A 20,088-nucleotide genomic window follows, 5' to 3' on the forward strand; every position below is an offset into this window, starting at 1 on the left:
GGCTGCAGAGGGCGGAGAAGCGTCCCACGGGAGTTTTTCGGCGGATCGCTGCGCGTCTAGTGTGATCTCTCGCGAGTAGTGGACTCGATCGATCTTATTGACGGTAGTGAGCAAGCAGAGCGGAGCAGTCAGTGCACGGTGAGAGCTCCGTTCGGAGGATCGCACACGAGACTCTCTCTATCTTTCTTTTCCTCTCTCCCACTCTGCTGCTGTCTCCTTCCCTATCGGCTCTCTCTCTGTGTGTCGTGCATGTTGCACGGTGTGTTCACGGTTGTTGCACGAGCGAGAAGCATTCGCCGGGAAGCCGAGCCGCGCGATTACACGCGATAAATACGCCTCCGCTAGAGACTCGCGCAGTGATTCTTCGAGATTGAAATTCCGGTGTCGCGACGCGTGTTGCTTCTTTTTTCTTCTTTTCGTGTACAAAAAAAAACAATCCTTTTCTTCGAGTGATTCAGTGTTGGCTCACTGTGTTGTCTCTTTATTGTGCGTGAAGAGAATCAGAGCGACGACGTGATAAGAAAAGAGAAGAGAATTCGAAGTGGTATTTATGGTAAAGAACGCAGTTGCAGACGTGGTCCACAGGAAGACGCAGAGTGAGTTTCCCGCTCTTTATATTGGAGGAACGGTGTGTCCACTCGATTCTCAAGTCCCGCGGAGATCGTTGCGAACTTCGCGAACCGGTATACTCGCGGACGTACTACGTATTTTGTATGGTTTCAATTGAAGTCCTTGGACCCTCAAGGCAACCTAGAGAGATTGCAGACAAGCGATAAACCTTTATGGACGCATGCATAGTGCACGATGCTTTTTCTTGATCATATTATACCAACGCTTCGGTACATTGTGATCGATCGAAAGCAAAACTAATTCCCTTCAATTTTTTAATTTAATTAATTGAACGACTTCACGGCTTAACCTTAGAAAGTGTACTACTTTACGTATAAAATGGTATTATGTATAGAGTGTGCTATTATCAAATTTTATCACTTGCGAAAGGCTAAAAATACGTATTTTTAATGTCAAAGGACTTAAAGAATAATAATTATTCTTTAAGTCAACCGTTCTGAATTCTTCGTAATTTTATTACGCCGTGAAACGTTTCAACGTCTTTTATCTTTTCCATCTTTTCTATCGTTTCCATCGGTGGAAACCTCATGCGCGCGCTTTCTACTGCCACAGACATTGAACGCTGCGAAGGTAAAATATTAAAAATACCGAATCTTTCTCATTCTATTGACAGTTTGTTTTTAGAGCACGATTAAAACCAACTGTCACAGTTTAAACGAGTTTTCGTCAGTCGATCTTCGAGTTTAATCGTCTCTGACGCACACTATCGTGAGCCCGCGAAAAAAGCAGCATACAACAAACCTAAGCGATCCATCAGCGTATACGATGCTCCGAACATCCCGTTGGTCCTCCGTGAAACGCATGTTCGTATATGTTACGAAGACAGTAAAATTATACAGGGTGCTCCAATATTTTTTCCAACTACAATTCTTTAGTGTGTTTTATCTAATCGTTTTAGTTTCTAAAATTATCAGATCTAGAACCGTTACACTTTTATGTATGAAAAATATTGAAATAAAAAGCATATTGAACCTGAATTAAACACATGATGAAAATGAGACTAAGGATTTTCTTAATAGATCGTTCAAATGAAATCATTGAAAGGAAAAATATATCAAGCGAGAATTAAAACGAACAATGAATATAATAATACAGAATAATACACATCAAAGAATTCTTTGTCGACTCATTAAGCTGATGCAAAATCGAAGTGAATTTCATATAATAAAATAAGTCTCTTATTACTATCAGCCGTATATCTATTGCCAGGAACAGTGAACACTTTGTAATGGAGTATTAATAGCTAGTGATTATGTTGATCGAAAATATATTCTCGTCTTCTACCATTGTAACCATAATTTTTGTTCTAACTGTTAACAAAGCTTCGATCTACTTATATAACATTCCTTTTTTTATTTGTTCTTGCGGAACATATTAACATAGTTTGATCAGAGAAGAACACCTCGTGCAAACAACCGTCAAGTGGTGGACGGTTCGATGGAGATTCGTTCAGCTCTTTTCTCTCGTTTCTTCCTTCTCTTTCCCCGTTTTCCCCTTCAAGGACCAACGCGAAGCACGAAAAAGCGAGTCCACAAAGCACGCGTGTGTTACTGTTACGCAATCATTCGTCTATCGTGTACTGGTGGAATTCAGGTCAGGCGTTGTATGTCCTATGCGCTAGCTGTTCGTCGGAGACATCGAGCTTCGAGGCATCGATTCTTCCTTCGTGACTCTGGAACCGATCACGTGGAGTCCGATGGAAAAAAAGAGCAACGAGATTAGAAACTAATCCTGTTAGCTGTAAAATAAATAACGATACCTATCATCCTGTGAGCTCGTGAACAATCATCAGAGCATAAGATAGTCATCTCGAGATGCAAGGACCATTTATTCATCACGTAATAAATTCAAGACAACGTAACGGAAGGCTAGAGGCGATTTTTTATGTGAATAACTTTAGAAGATAAAGACTTGTGATCGGTTATGAAGAACGTGGAAATTATTCTTCAAGATTTTATTTCTAAGTTTTTGTGAATTTGGTAGCTGAATCTTCCGGGTTAGGTTAGAGAAAAATTAAACAAAATCTATCTTCCTCTGTTTTAATTTGTGATTCCTTGCGAGTAGTTACTCGGAAATTGACTGTTATTTTATCAGGAAATTATGATCGGAAAAAGACAGGAATTGATTCTTAGGGTTTTTTGAATTTTCCATGAATTTAGATCAGGTTCAAGAGAAATTAAATTTAATCTTGATCCTTTGTACTTTACAACCATCGTTTCAGCGCATACACATTGATAATTTAGTTCTGTCTTTAACGATAAAGGAACGGATAAGAAAAGAAGACTGCTGTATAAATAAATGTTCAGACATTTATAGGTCCTCCCTTCTAAAAACAAAACTTTTGATTTAAAAAAAAGGAGCTGCAGAAACTGCAAATTGGTCATATCGTAAAACTCGTTAGAGAGCAAATGGTCAGCATACCATATAGGTGATTGTTTTACGCGAGTGGAATTTGCAATCGGTCGTGAATAAATGCTGGAATCAATTCGAGGAGCCCGTTTGTCACAAAGAGAACATTCCAATCACCAATTCCTTTTACAGCGAGACTATCAGGTTAGTTAAAACAACCACAAAAATTATCAATTCTACAATAATATATTTTTTGACATTTGTATGTTCTTTTGTAAGAAGATTAAGAACTTGACCCTCTTTTTGCATTATATATTTCGTCATATATCTTTCACTTTAATTATTTTGATTTCTAATCGTCAATAGTTCCAATGTAAATATAATACATCACCGATTACCATATCGACCAATTTTATTCTTTCTCAATCAATCGACCATATTGCAAAAAGGAAACACTTGGATTTCGTACGAGTTTAGTCACCTCATCGTTTGGTTTAGAGATGGACGGAAGACAAGCCGTCGAGGTCGGAAGCGGTCATTGGCCACGCGTTTCGCCACGTGGGTTGACAGATTTTCATTCAACCTCCTCTTTCCTAGAAATAACCGGTTCGAATGAATGAAGCCGAGAATTCCACGGCCGAATCATGAGCCGTGGTCGACTTTTGGGCGAGACACAAGCTTAAGAAGAGAGATTCTTCTGAACGATGGTCACGTTTACTGGAAAACATGGCACGTGACCATTCTCGAGTACAACTACATTATACAAAAATTCTTAAGCTGAGTATATGACGTTTTCGTCATAAATAAAAGTTCTGAAATTCTCAAGCATAGAATTCTTAAGTGCGTGATAAGATGCAACTAGTAGTTGATCTTTTATCGACCAGAATGATGGTTGCTAAACGTATCGAGATGTTTCGTTATGTATACCCAGTTGGAGAACATAAAGCGTTAAATGGTTAAGAAAGACGCGGGAACGGGTATCTCTGTGAATGGGAGTGAGTTATCAGGCTGTCAGAGTGATTGATGATAAGAGCTTATTACGGACATTTATCGCGATTCTGATAAGGGGAAGAAACGAGCGTAGCTCGTTAAACGTCGCTTACGGTACCCTTCGTTATTTGTCGCGATAACGATTGCCTATCCTTGATGCTGCACGCAAATGTGATTTAATTGATGGCCCTTGAAATCGATGTGGAATCGTCCTATATTTACTGATGACCTTTTTTGCAACAGAATCCAGTTTTGTGTCTTGCAGAAAATAGAAAATTTTTAATGGACACAGTGTAAAATTCAAAGTGGGCTTCTTATCATGCTCGTTCTATTTTTAAGGCAAGGTTTATTTTTAAGGTAAGTTTGATATAATTGTAAGACTGTTTGACTATTGTAATAGGTAGGTTTACATTCTCTCAGACAATTATAGCGATAGATCCAGGAATTTTTATTTGAGACCACTTGATCAGTATGAACTTCTAATTTAAATTTAGCTTCTAATTCGATTTGAAATACCTTCTCAAATTTCTACACTTGTTCTCATTAATCAAATCTTTCATTTCAACTCCTTTGAATTCAAATAGTTTATTAATCTGGACGAGGTTCAACAGTGCTATACTTTTTTAGCTATCTCCTCATCTGCGCATAATGCGTCCTAACTTAGGATTCAGATTAATCATCCCAACCATTCATTAAACTTCCATTTATCTCGTTTTTCCTTCCCATAATATCGACTCGTACATAACACGGCGGTTCATTAAGAAGTGTAATCAAATGGAACAAGAACACGAATGAAAATCTCGTTAATGAGAACTCCTGCAAAGGATCGGAAAAATGTAATCGATGATGTGTGTAGTAATAAGGACAGACGGTGGCTAATCGAAAGTAGGATTTATCAGTGGCAATAAACGGCCACGTGTTCGAGCACGTGGTGTGCCGTGCACGTTGTATAGCCCCCACGATTTGAGGGTAAATCGCGACCCTAACAACTGCCCTAGTATAAGTAGACGGTTCGGTCCAGGTGGTCTTTACCCCTGGGCCATTTTCGAAAAGGTCGAACCAGCCACGCAAGATCTAAACCCTCGTCCGCTTCTCTGATCGATGATTGATGTTTTAAAAGAACCATCATCATCGCCGTCACTTATCCATCCGTAAAACGCATCTATCGTTTCTCTCTAAATCTTTTCTTTCTTCTTTTTCCTCTTTTTCTTATTACATTCGGGAGAAATGGTTTTCGTTTCTTCGTGAAGAATCCGTGAAGCGTATTCAAGCTGGCCGCGTTTAAACAGCGAATAAAAGAAGAAAATAGTTGGTAGTTACGTTCGTGGCTTATGCGTGTACCTGGACGGCTAAACTTCCGGCGGAATCGGTAATAAAAGAGGCGAGTATTGGTGGGAGTAATGATATAAAGCCACGTCGCTCGTATAACTCGCTCGTAAATTCTGTCCGTGGCCCGGATAGATACTGGGACAGGCACGTATGCACGATTCCGATGCTTCCGCGGGAATTACGATGACGTTTGAAACGAGTTTGTCTTTCAAACGGGGAATATCAGCTCGATATTGTCTTGAGGACGTTTCGAAGATGCAAACACCATACAGTGCGAACTGATTTTCATCTTGTCAAGCGCTATTTAAGAATTATTTCTTGGTTAGAAACTTTTTTATACAATTATTTATAGAAATTAATAGTTTGAATTTTTGCAGATGCAAATGTAATATGACGTATTTTATATAAATAGTGACATGTTAAAGAGAGAAGATTCTTAAATAAATTATAGCAATTTTATTGAATTGCATAATTGAACTAATTTTATAAAGAAAATTTGACGAGTCACGAGTTATCAATGCTAATAGTATCTTTTACATAACACACAGTCACAAGTTTGACAATAAGATAAGAAATTTTATAAATTACAAACAAGATAATTATTCTGTACGACTTAAAATTGTAAGAAATATTTATGCAGCAGAAACCAAACCTTTATTCTTCCTTCCTCCTTCTCTCACTCTCATTCTCTTTCTTCTCTTCCTACGATGTAGGAAATTCATGGGATTAAATAATATTAATTGTGTTATGAATGCTACATTAAATAATTGTCCAAAGATAAATCCAAATATATACGAGATCAGATAAGAACGTTAAATAACATGATCGAAATAGAACGTCCAAGTTTCGCTTTCTGAGTCATGATCGACCTACGTGTGCCGATTTTATCTAACATCTGATATATTGGTTTCGCTTTTACTCTTTGGAATACGTTGATTAGTATTGGAGCAATGAGGTAAATGTTACACGACCAGTTACAAACTGTATCCCACGATAGTAAAATTTATCTTCCAGGTTGATATTTTTCTGTACAATCGATGCGATATATAATCCTGACACTGTTGAAACAGTAACATTCATAAATCTGTAAATTACGTAGCAAGAATTCTGTCTTTCCTTGTTTCAAAAACTTAGGATTGTAATTAGTCGGTATATCTACGATCGACAAGAAATTTCTAAACGTAGCAAAAGCAATAAATTTAACCTACATTCCTTAGATCATTGTAAATCCGATCGTGACCTTGTATTTTTAAATAAACTTTTTATCTGTAAGGCGGGAACGAGATAGTTAACATTGCTATGCATGACTTCTCATCTTATACGTATTCTGAAGTATTTCTCAAAACATTAAAAATCTTTTGCTTGTTAAGGACAAAGGTAAAATCGACCCATGAAAGTTCGAGGATCGGAAGTTTAAAATAGAAGCGATTTGGAATAACAAATCATGATAAGAATTATCATGACAAGTATTAAAATTCGAATGAATGGCGACAGAGTGATTCGATGAAACGAGAACGATTTCGAAGAAATGGAAGAAACAAGGAAAACAGGCGCGAAGTCCATGATCCACGAAATTCATGGACTCTTGGATCATTGAATCTCGACCTCTCCTCTTAATGAATTTCCGTGCTCAGTTTCAGTCGTTAAGGCCAGGATGCGCTTTTACTTATGCCCGTCATTAAAAAGCCGCGCTACGTGGCGCAGATAAAGGGAGAACGTCGTTCGCCTTTTTTTTTTCTTCCCTCTTCTCCTTCCCTCTCCTTTTTTTCTTTTTTCTCTTCTCTCTTCTTTTTTTTTATTACCGGCTGTGGCCTGTTCCATGGCTCAGGGCAGATTTATTTCCGACGAGATAGTCGGAAAAATGAGCTCGCGGACAGAGAGATGCAAATGCGCTCCTGGTACCGCCTCGCTCCGTTAGAAAAATGAATCCTGGCCGGGGTTCTTTTCCTCTGCAAAAAGACTCGACGCGACTCTTTGAAGTGGCTCGCCAATCTACCTTCTTCTCGTTCGATCGACACCGATTGAAAATTGTCGGTCGAGTGTGTGGCCTGTCACCAGAAGATACTCTATAGTGACTCACGAAAGTATTTGAACAGCCACTATAGTAAACTTTTATGTATATATCGTGTACGTTATATAAAACATCTTGAAATTTCTAAACATTTTGGGAACTAAATAGCATACATTTACCTACTCCATATTATTCTTGATTAGAAATGTAACACTTATTTATGATCTAATAGATGCGTGTATTACGTGTATTGTAATATGTGATAGTTATATGAAATTCCCTGAGTGGAATCCTAATAGATATTTTCTGGAATTATTTGGTCGAATTCATCATATGGAATTTCGTGATATGGAATCGCTGATTGCAAAGGGAACGTTTAGAGACGAATATAACTAACCAATGGACTGGTGGTCTGTGCTGGTTTAATTAAATTTATGGAACGTAATATCCTATCAACTTTGTTGGAAATCTGAGCATGAAGTTTGTGCATTGTTAATAATAGTTTCTAAATGCTATTTTCATCCGCAAGATATCTTCAGTATAGAATACGGAATACTGTTCTTTGTGCAAAGAACGTAATATCGAAGAATCCAGATCAACGAATCAATTTCCCGAATTACAATCACATCAATTTTTAATCTCTTGATCCCTCGTGGGAAAACTAGGTCGTTTATGTTCACTTAATTCTTTTACCGTTCTAGGTTTTCAAAAAAACTTGAAAAAATTCCAAGATACTTATCGAAGTCTGTACTACGTTGCGCAATTGGTTTCTAAGTGACACGTTCAAAATATTTCGCAAAAAAAAAAGAACAAAAATTCGCTTTAAAGAGGAATACGAATGAAATTTCGTCAAGTCGTGTACACAGTGTTAGCGGAATATTTCATTTCAAAGGAATATGAATTTAACCAATCTATTCTTCTCGAAAACGCTCCCGACAGCAGACCACATCGTTTTACTATAAATTAATACTCCGACATCCAACACCGGAATTTCCTCTTTTACAGTTAGGTTCGTGTAAAACACGCTTGTCTCTCTTTTAAACGCGAGATATTACAATCGGAAACTTTTAATTGGGCCGAGAATTTATAGTTAGCTACCGTACGAGTTTCCCATCGAGTCGTTTTCTCTCGAAACGAGACTGCCGATTATAATCACAGCAAATTACATTGGAATTACGATGGAATATGGCCGTGTTCGACGCGTTTTTAACAACACGATCAATGACACGCGTGTACACACCAGGAGAACAATAAAATCGTGGCGGGCTGTTGCGACTCGCGTGGATGTTCCTCCAGGTTTACGAGCGTAACCATCGTCGACGTCGTTAGTGGCATCGCGAAACTCATTTTCCACGACGATCTATGAGCGCTCGGAGATCTTGCAAGCTTCTACAACTTTTCACAGATTCGGATGTGTACGCATGTGTCTGTAAAATACGATGCCACGGTCCCGGCTGGCCATTATGCCCGTTCCTTTTCCTTTCAAGCCATGGTCACGAATAATAAATAAGCCAGCCAAGAAACCGAGAGACCTGATAGTTCGATAAAAATGCAAAAGTACAACGTCTGACGAGAGATACGAATATACGATTCTCTGCATTTTGATATTTCAAACCGTACAATGAAATGTCTCGTCAGCGGACGTTTCATTTCGTAGAGCGGTGGGGAGGAGGAATGAGTTCACGCACGTTTTTGGTGTTCGCGAAATCATTCGGAATAATTAAGTGACCGACCTCAAGTCGAATCATTACGTGACTCATTCTACCGTGCATTAACGAGCATTCTGCTCGAGAATGGGAACATTTAGTATTGTTCTCGAACGGAAAGGAAAGCCTTCTTTGGCGATTGACGGCAAAAAGATGGTATGCAAACTTATAAAAACAAAGGAATTTGAGAATTTTTATTTATGCAACTGTTTTTAGAATTATTACGTATGTTACAATATAGGGAGCGACCGAATAACACGCACAAGCGAGTATAAGGTGATTCCTTATGGAAAAATAAGAAAAAAATATGGAATAAAAATGTTTCATACGAGGCTCCGTTCTCGAGAAAATCAATTTTCAAAATGTATCGAGTATATCATATGAATTTGGCTAATTATCGGCATGGTACGAGTAACGATCAACGGAGGATTATTCTACGTGCAAAAGTAAGTCAAAAACGTGGAATAAAATTCCCGTTTAAGGCTCCATTTTCAAGAAAATGGAGTTTGAACGTGTTTTGCTATGAATTGACCTACTACGCTATTTAATAATAAATTACCATATTTATTTTTCTCAGAAACAAAGCATCTTGTGGAAAGATTTTGTTCTACATTTTCGATTTGTTTTCACACGTAAAATAACCTCCTGTCGATTATTTGTTCCCGTTCAGTCCGGCATTAGCCATGTTCAAGTATACTTGATAAATTTTCACGCTCGATTTTTTCGAAAGCAAAGCGTCATACAAAATAATGTTCTTCTATATTTTCTTCTTATTTTCCCATAAGGAATCAGCTTATGCCCGCTCGTACGTGTTATTCAACCGCACCTTGTATAGTTAAGATATAGTTAAAATATATTATATTTAGTAGCATTAGCTTCAGAGATGAACTCAAATGGAATTTTATCCTGTTTATTATTTTATTACATGCATCATGTAAATTCCGAATTCGATGAAATTTTAAATTCCACTCTAAGATAGCTCACGTATTTCGATTGAAAGCACCGTCCCGATGGAAGTTCGATCGTGCGGATCAAACCACACCGAACGATATTCCATAAAGCGGAGGTAACGCGATACAGCTTCGTTTCCCGTGATATCGGTATCACTCTTCGTACTGTACGAAGAGTCTAGGAATTGATAAATTTTGACTTTCCATTATTCGCGTACGGACCTGAGCTCCGATGCCCACTCGAAGATAAACGATTTATGAAACCTTGAAGGGGGTAACCTTGGGAAGTTGGAGGAGGTTATTGACTATGAACACTGAACACCACGACGGCCAACGCAAGGTTTTTCATAGCTGGTTTCCCTTCCCGAGAGGTCTTTTCGTCGTCGATTTCTTTAAACATCGAGTGTCTTCGATGATAGAGAAACTCAACGGAGCAGAGAACTTGGATGCTTGAGCAGTTTATTAAAGGATTTATAAAAGGAAATGAACCTTTGTGATCGAGGAGTACGTTTAACTTTGGGTTTTGGCGAAGGATTTTTTGACTGTTGGATTATATTATCCGTAAAATTATTTTATATAATCGAGTTAGCTAGATTTGGCAGGTATAATTTTTGGCAGAAATTTTGGATACCCGCTGCAATTTAACGCTATAATTTTGTTCAGATTTATAAGTAATATACTATGCTAACGATACAATTCATACAGCCATCCGAGCGTAAAATATTATAGTTTCGGTTCGATAATGTTGACCAAATCACCATGAAGCGAGTGTATTCACTCTACCGGTGTATCTAACACCAATTGCACGTTTCTACCAATGTACGCGTCAGTATAATCTCACGGGCGTGCACGTTAAGAGGCTAATCAAAAAGATTACATGCTTTATAATAGAAAAAGAAACAATTTACAATGCAAATAGATATACGACATATTCTCTATAAAATACAGGTATAGCTATTTTATCGCATTAAATGATTAAAATTCTTCCTGAAATGAAAATTGAAACGAAAGCAACTCGAAGCTCAGTAAATAGAGACAACAAGTATTTTAATCGAAAAATTTCTAAAGAAAATTGAGTTAATCGATATTGACTAAAGAATAGCTCGTTTCACCGATTAACAGAAACCCGATCTCTCGTAACATAGTCGAACAGATTGTAATTGGTAGTCAGTCGGCCCTTGCAAGTCACGTTTCCGTTGGAGCAACGATATTCCAGGCGATCCATGAACGGAAGCGGCATCGTTCTCGCGGCACGTGTTACAGCTGGAATCCTCCGTCACTCTGGCTGAAGAGTAGGAGAAACACATGAAGTCGAGTAGGACAGAAACCGGGGCGAATTATATCTCAGCGAGTGCGACCAGACGATCGCCGTTCAAGCGAACGCACTCTTTAGCCGTGGGCTTAGCGTGGGCCCGAGACCTTGTCTATTTATAAAGTATACAGTGTATATGCACACACGTGACGGCATAACGCGTCACGATTCCAGCGATGCCGGCCAGGTAGCGCGGAAAATCGAACCGCAATAAGTGATTGGTAATTTCAAACCGTTCTGCAAGGCTGTTGTCCTGACACAGAACACGTCTCAGATCGTACAGGTGCATAGATGGTATTTAACATATCTTCGAGCGAAAAGCTACGTGAATAACATTTCTTAGGTACAGAACGACTCTGCCGTGGCCTTCTATTTTCTATCTGTATTTTTATTTCCTTTTATCGGTATTTATATATCGCAATTTCACTTTCGTTTTAAAAGCATCTTAAGTTCAAGTGTTAACTCGAACGCAAGAAAGTTTTATCTATCGATTCATTAGTCGGATCAATAATTTACCACGTATTGATATGGTTTTTAAATTGTAGAATTTGCAAGTTCCAAAGTTTCGAACGTTCGAAGCTTGACAGATCAAAAATTTAACGATACGATAATTTGCTAATATCAAGAAGCCGGCGATTTAAAAATTTAACAGCTCGATCGCGATGAAATCGGATTTCATCGAAATGTGAAAATTCGGAAACTCAAAACGTAATTGTTAACAAATTCAACCGCTTGGCAGTTCCATATTTTTGAATATTAAAGTTTTTTTAAATTCAATAATTTTAGTATTCAAAAATTCAGATATTTGTACTCGATTAACTTCCTACGGACTCATTTTCTCGCAACTCATGCTCGACTTATAATACTCTTACTTACCTATAATATTATTTGACGTATAATAACAGTTTCACGGATAATGAGCGAAGGATGGTTCCTCGTCCAAGAGTCAACAGGGTTCCAAGGGCACTTGTTCGATCAGCGCGGAAAGAGTTTCGTAATCCGATCGGCGACGATGTTACAGAATATTACTGATTGTATCGGGCGGTGAATTTATTGGGTACGCCGCACGGTGGAAATTTATGCGACGGAATTCAATTTACATTTATGACGGGGCTGGCCGCGTCGCGGTTGCGGCAACCTGTGCCCGCAACGAATAAACAACCAGCTCTTTATAATCTCGACCATCGTTGCTCGTCAACGTGAAACTCGATGTTCCCGTACTAATAATTCACACCTATCAGTGCTGGTTCGAGCTGGAGAATCGTGACTCTTCGTGAAAGATTTCTTCTGGCGAGAAGAGACGTGTCAAAAGGAAATGTCAGCATTATTGTGAGCAACTTTGTGTCGTAATTACACTGATGGATTCGCGATGACAGTCCGGATGGATTTGCGGCCTATTTAGCTCGGATTTACGCAACTTTCATTGATCAAGTTTCTCTGAACGTGAGATTGATTATTAGGGACTTTTAAAGATTCTTGAGAGAAATGAAAAGGATTTGGAATCTTTTAATTTTCAGAAGTTTCAAACTTTCAAGCCACCGAATCGCTTAATTTAAAAATCTTTAATTTTTTGAATTTTTGAGATTTTGTATTATTGATATTTTTTCTTTTTCTTTTTCTTCATTGTGTTCATAAAAATATGAATTTCCATAATTAATAATATAACAAGTGAGATAATAATTCTTAAAGGTTTCAATAATTTCGCTATTCAGATTAATTTTTCGCAAGTATCCTAAGACAGATTTATCGGTGATTAATGAACTCCATATTAAACTTGCTTAAATAGTATGGATGGTACTTGAAAGTGGTCCTTGAAATTGTTAGTTTAGTTTAAGTTAGGCTTGTGCGCGAGATCAATTGATTGTCCAAGGCTAGTCGGGAATGATCATAGTATTTATAAGCTTGGTACGTTTTATGTTTTATGCTTGTAGAATGATATAAACGTAGATGCAATTATTGTAATTGCAGTATAAATCACATTAGGAAACGATTTCAATATCTATGGATATACTAGCTATGTTAGTTAGTTATTATTGAAAGCAATTGTGAGAGGAATTCTAAGGAAATTCCAGAGAATTTCCAAAGAATGATAGTTGAGGATGATGAAGTCGTTGACATAAATTTTTCCATCATTTCTTCGTCTTTTTCTTGAAAACGATTACTATATCGAACATATAGTAGCGTTTAAATTAATCGTGCTCGCGTTCTCTGAGTTAGAAAAATCTCAAAAGATCGAAAACTATATGAGAAAATTATAACAGGATAACTTTTTTTAACTGATTTTCTGCTTTTAATTATTAAATTACTACTAAACGTAACTGCCGATGAAAATGTAAATTCCTAGATTAATAGGTATTTTACCTAAGTCATTTAAAAGTACGTAATGTGTGTGCAAAGTTTTATAAACCTAAATAAAGCTGATATGACAGTTAATATCTGTTAAATATCCACGAGAGAGGTAAACCAAACAAAAACATATTTTTTAACAATTTTTTAATTACTTTCTATCCGTGACATTTTTCAGTTATGTCTACGTTTATTATTTTATTTATAAATTAACCCATTAAGAGGTAACGACGCGTTATTTCAGTCTGCAATTTTCCTCTCAATGAATTTACACCATAGAATTCTATATTTTCTAGCGTCGTTATTTCCTCCTCAACTTAGACCTTAGAACTTTATAGTGACATTCTATCAATTTCAATCTCAATCTATAACCATTGCTTCTTTGAAAAACGCTCGAAATTTCACCAGCGTTGTTTCATCGATGATCTTCGTAAGTACACCCGCGAAACGTTTACGAGAGATGGTGATACCTCGGGGGACGTCGTAATAATTGATTAAGTTTGCGTTTGTGGCGGGGCATTGGGGGCGGTTGGGTGGCCGGTTATAGCTGTCGGGCAGCGGCGCTTGTTGAACTATGGAAACCGTTTCAGCCGGCTCGGCCTACTTAGACCACCTTTGTATTTTTAGCATTAGGGTCACACCGTACGTCGTACGGTCGGCTACCGTGCCACACACCATCCTGCCTGCCTACCTTCCTTCCTTCCTCGCCATTTCAAAAGCGTAGCCTCCTCTTCTGTTTGTCGTGTGCCCGGCATGACGTGACGCGTCGCTCGTGCGTGGGTGATTACAACGCGGCCCAATACAAGAAGAAAACACTTTGCTCGAATGAAGAGGAACAGGCAAGAACGCGTGTGTCGTTCAACCTACCTCGACGCCCCTCCCGAGGATGAAAGTTATTGGATAATTGGACGCGAGACGTCGCGCGTATATGTCCCGTAAATTTCAACCTCTTTCAGATTTTCTTGCTGTTCGTGTGAAAGCCTCTTTGTATGAACAACGTTTATGCGTTTCCAAGATATAGTTTATAGATGGCTGTTGCTCGTTGTGTTGCGTCGCGTTCCGTCGTGGTTGAAAACGACGTAATCGACTATTGTGAAAATGCTAGAACTACGCTATGACGAACGTGAATATTGAATTTTTCGTGCTTTTCAAATTTTATAATCTTTTAAATTTCGTAGTTCGCAAACTTTTAAACTTTCAAGCTTTCAAATCCCAAAAAGGTTTCTGAATCTTTCGATTTTCCAACTATTCAAGTCGAAGTGGTTGATGCAATACGTAGACAACTCCACTTTCCACTCGCTTCGACGAAAGCCGACTAAGAATCAAATATTTCTCTAAGAAAATTGTAATATTATAAATTCGTGGACGACGTTAGTTACCTATACGCACATGCATTTTTGCACTTTCGTAATTTTGCACCTTAGAGTACGATACTTGCGCCCCTATCTCTCTTCCGATAAATAAAATTGGTATATTAGAACTGTGTCCATTATTTCTGTAGACGTTTCAATGACCAGATTCTAAAGTTTCTCAACATACGAATCTTCTGAAATTCTTCAACTTTTCAATTTTGTAGAACTTGGAATTTTCAAACGAAGATGGATTACACAAAGAGAATAGAAACGACAGTACAAACTCATGCCATAAAAATCTGAAAAATATTTGAATATTTATTTTCGAAAGGTAATATTCATGTACCTGTCTGACGGAAGATTAACTTTTGTATTTCAGAGTTATCGAAAGATCGCGCGACAAGTGAGTACACCAGATAGCGCACCAGCAGGCTTAGGCAGTCCACAGGCTGGAATAGGCGGGCTGCAACAGCATCAGCAACAACCGCAACAGCAAACGCAACAAACGCTTCATCAGCCGGATCCCATGCAGCAATCCAAGGACAATCTGAATCCCGCGGCGAACCAACAAACCGGGGCACTTAGGAACGGAAATCCTCCGCCTCCTGTCGTTTCTATGGTAAGTACATACTCGGTTTCCTCTTATACATTACAAGATACTCTGAACGTTATATGTTTCGAATATCTGTTGAAACGTGTGTCTAATGTTCTTCGAATCTTCCTCTGATATCTATGACACGTAATTTCCCGTAAAACGTAGGTAAATCTTATTGCGAGGAAATTTATGCATAGGGGGGAATATAAAACTGTAAGAAATTGTCATGTCAGAGAAGGGAAATATTAATTTACCTTTATACGAAGAATATCTCGTGCATTGATGAGATACTAGAAATAATCACAATATTCCAATTTTGATAGATGTTTCAAAATTGTACGTATTGGAATAATTGTAAAAAAGAAAGTGACAAAAGAATGAACAAATTATGAAAATATAATTTTTGTAAAAAAAGAATATTAATTTAACTATATACGAGGAATATTTCACACGTCGATACCCAGAATTAATTAATCTGTGAAATATTTAAACTAAATAAATGATCATCACACGTAAGCGCACAATTCTTCAAATTTTCAATACTTTATCTTCAATAAAATATACACGATTAACGTATTATCCTAAAATAGAAAAGGAGCGCAGATGTTACGCAATTGGATTGGAAATTTGTAAATATTCTGCTTGGAAAATTTCTTATCCGGAGTATTAGGCGGATTCCAGTTCGCGTGTTAGAGGAATCCGATTGTCTGGCACGATCTCAAATGGAGTTGAAAATCCTCGATGAGATTACAGGCGTCTTGGTCCCCAAGGATAACATCGATCCCTTCCTGCTTAGCCACTCCTCTCCCGTAATCTGGCACAGTATATCGGCATGTAACACGTAGCACTTGAGGGAATAAACAGTGCAGCCCTATCGGTATGGCCCCTTGGTGTATTTCGTGTATGCCAATGCTAAACCGAGGCCAAGGACCTTGACCTAGACCATTGCGGTTCATTACTTCAATTTGTCTTCACCCTCCAAGGGAATACGCTTGCTCCTCCCCCGCTGTGTTCCACAGATTGCATTTCACCAAACCAAAGAAAGAACCAAAGCAAAGCAAAAGTCGTTGCTTTCAAGAACCAAAGTAAATACTCGCGGTCTTTTCTTTTGAACGTACTGAAGCCTACAATTTGTAGTTTTTGTTAAGAGCGAAAATAGCATCTTGTATTTTTGTTTCAAGGAAGTTTTCTAAGATAGATAGAAATATAATCAAAATTTTATAGTAAAGTTGCGAAGTTTTCTAATAATAAAAAATTATGATCGATTAGAATATACATTTTTCAGATTATCTTACTCTTCAGAAGGGATAACGGGATTGGAAATTTTATTAAAGCAGGAGTTATTAAATTTTCAGAGTTCCCCGTTGATAAAAGATTCGGCTAATTGGAACATAAATCTTGCAAATTCTCCAAGGAGGGTGATAGAATGCAAAATATCGTAGAACTTCTATTGAAGTTTTTACGGTAAATATTATAAAGCTTAATACAAATTTTCCAAAGTATGTCGCATTTTCCAGCAATATTTCTAACTAAAATTGAAAATAGGGAAGATTGGAAATTTTTCATCCAATTCCAAAATTATAGCAAAATTTCCACGATACACTATACCTCCCAAGATAGATTCTACTTACATAAAAACAAAAGGTATAAGTTTTCTTAATGGGATATGATAGGTCCACTTATAATGGAACGGTGTATCTCCTAAATCAGATGCTATTGATGTTAGAGAAATTATAACAACTCAGAGCAATTAGACTTAAAACGGTTAAAACTTCATCCTCATAGAAATTCTTGCAGAAAATAAAAGATCTTGAGACGTATGTATTAGTCTCGAGACATGAAAATCTTATCTTCGTACAAATTCTTACAGAAAACCTGAAATATCAAAGAATTTGTAATTTCATTTAAGAAAAGCAACAAAGTTCTAAAAAATGAGAAAACCTCCTCGACTCTCGCATCAAGCAGCAACTTACACCGGTATAAACCAGTCTTTCAATCTCGAGGAGCTTCCTCGACGAGCTTCATCCGGACTGTCACTTTCAACGAGGCCGAGAGGAAGAGGAAAGTCGATCGAGGAGTAGGTTGAAACGTCGGAAGGAATGCGGTTCTCCGCGATCGTTTCGAGCTTGTGCATCCTCTCTCTGGATTCTCTTTGGCCTGGTACTGCGAGGTTACTGGGCAAACCAGTCTGTCCAAGCGCGAACCGACTCTGTTTTCTGCTGACGAACACGTGTGAAGATTATCCGTGTACAAAAGTACGCGTGTTAAACCCGCGCGATGTCTGTGCCGTGAACGAGGTACCAGTCGATCCGCGACTCGTCCGGTTCGACTACCGTCCAAGGCTGTCCCGTTCAATCCTGAGTTCAATTTTCTCCCTTCTGGCAGAAGAACGCGTTTCCAGAACAAGTAACAAGCAAACGGCGAAAATTTACCGCTCCGTTACTATCGACCATCGTCAGAGACACGCTAGAAATTAATCCTTTATTCATAGTCTTCTATTCTTGTAATTTCGTTATCGAGGGTGTAAGAAATTGATTACAAAAATGTTTACTTTTTCATATTTAGTTTTCAGAATTGTTCGCTCTAGGCTTTGGTTTATTTTCAAATGATTTCGTTCTTATTTCAAGCCATTAAATCTCCCGGACTTCGCTCGTACCATGAATTTAGGCTTGCAATGTATACGCTTTCGTATACTGATTAATCCTTTCTTTAGAAAAGGCTTCCACGTTCATTCTCTGCAACGTATAACGATCTTCGTCCTCCGAGCAATACCTAAAAATCTCCTCAAAAACTCATTCCCAACAAACATCTTCTTCCTCACTCGTACCCAATGTTGTCCACGCTGAAAATCTAAAATTCTTTATCCATTCTATCAAGGTACAAATTCCACTCGTCTTAGTACATATGGACAAAAGGCAGTGATACAAGCACGTGTGCACGATCTCTTTGATGATTCTTTTTTTCTCCGTAGAATCTCGAAGAGTGAAAAACAGCGACAACGCACCCGCGGAAGGAATCACGGAAGATAGAGACAGGTATCGGCACTTTGCTCCACGCCGTTGGCACCCTGGGTGCGTCGATGTGCCAGGCTTGTTCCTCTCCGCCCGTCATTCTCCGCCTCCAACCCCGCTGCCACCTCTTGCTCCTCTCTTGATACTGCTCGCTTTTCCTTCCCCTCTCTCTGCTTCTCTCTGCCACTGCCTCTGGGACGTTCCCTTTTCTCTACCCCTCATGGCGTGGTCGCTGTCTCTCTCGCTAGGTCGGTGGTTCCTGTTCCTGCGGGTATTGATTCGCGTTGGCGGGCGGTCACCGCCCCCATAGTCGCTGTCTGCCGGTAGTCTACCCTTGCCCCGGCGTTATGCTGTTATTTCGGCAGCCGATTTCCTCGCAGCCCTTGTCACGAGGCAAAAAACCGCGAAAACGCGATAGCCAGCCAGTGCTCGCGCCGGATCGACACGCCACCTCGGTAAGAGCACCGTTCTTCGCATCGCGATACTTCTTCCTTCGTATCCTGCTTTTTTCTCCCCTATTCTTCAATGGTTCAATCTTTAAATCTTCTGTTGGACAGAATTGCCACTTCGGTTTCATTTTATCGTTCATTCTTTTTAGCGGTGAGACAGGAATTTTCTACAGCGTATTTTCTTGGTGATTTTTAGGTGAAGATTCTTTAGTCTTGAAACGAGAAACGAAAGAATTAGAAAATTAGAATGGGAAGTTACTCAAGTGTCTAAGAAAGGACATATTTTTCGTTTGCTATCCTTGTTTTTTCGTACTTTGCTCATCGCCACTTCCAAAGCGGGATAATGTATAAATCTAAAAGTACACAGAATGCAAAAATATGTGAAACATTCAAACTGTAGTATTTGTCATGATATTTACTAGGTGAAACACATTTTTGTCTGGACTGCATTTTTTAAATTACATTCATAGAAATTTCCGCAACTATATGTACTCCAGTAATCGCTATCCATTCAAAATCCCATTCCACGTTTACCATTCGCATCTCCAGTTTCTCCACGAGCTAAGGACTGATAGAATAGCTCGTGATCGTCTTAGATAGCTTGATCGAGGTTGGAATAATTGCGGCAAAACGCCGTGCCGCAGTCGGTGACAGTCGACAAAGCAGCATAGCGACTGAACGAACGTACCAGAGGGCGAGCAGAAAGGGCAGCACGACGCGAATAAAGGGCTCGTGTTCTCGTGGAAACACGTGTTTCGTGCCGCGTTCCGGCGCGCTTGGCACACTCGCGTTATAAACGACGGGCCGCAGCGTTAATCGCGCGTTTCACCCCGTGTTAAACGAGGCTATCTGAGCGCGTAAACGCGGTCAGTCCTGCGATACGGTAATTGGCAATATCGTCGCCGATAAAGGAATCAACGTTACAGCCGGCCACCCGGCCCGACGCACAATTATGCAGTAAACCGAAACCGCGAAACGCGGCACGCTCGTTGCCCGAATGCACGAATTGCGTCCGACCGCGAAGCACGTGCGGTTTTCGCTCTGTCGCGATCCACGCA

At 38.9% G+C, this 20,088-nt stretch overlaps 1 protein-coding gene across 7 annotated transcripts in view; it reads left to right on the forward strand.

Moving 5' to 3' along the window:
• Positions 1–20,088, forward strand: part of LOC122573971 (DNA N6-methyl adenine demethylase) — a 142,517-nt gene that overhangs the window by 92,646 nt on the left and 29,783 nt on the right. For 6 of the 7 annotated variants that reach the window (XM_043741018.1, XM_043741014.1, XM_043741012.1 and 3 more), the window contains one exon: positions 15,355–15,594. In XM_043741018.1, the coding sequence (XP_043596953.1) occupies positions 15,355–15,594 (240 nt within the window). Of the gene's footprint in view, positions 597–15,354; positions 15,595–20,088 lie in introns of all 7 variants that reach the window. The other variant, XM_043741019.1, reaches the window with a different exon arrangement.

Source organism: Bombus pyrosoma, linkage group LG12 (assembly GCF_014825855.1).
Source record: "Bombus pyrosoma isolate SC7728 linkage group LG12, ASM1482585v1, whole genome shotgun sequence".
Taxonomy (NCBI): domain Eukaryota; kingdom Metazoa; phylum Arthropoda; class Insecta; order Hymenoptera; family Apidae; genus Bombus; species Bombus pyrosoma.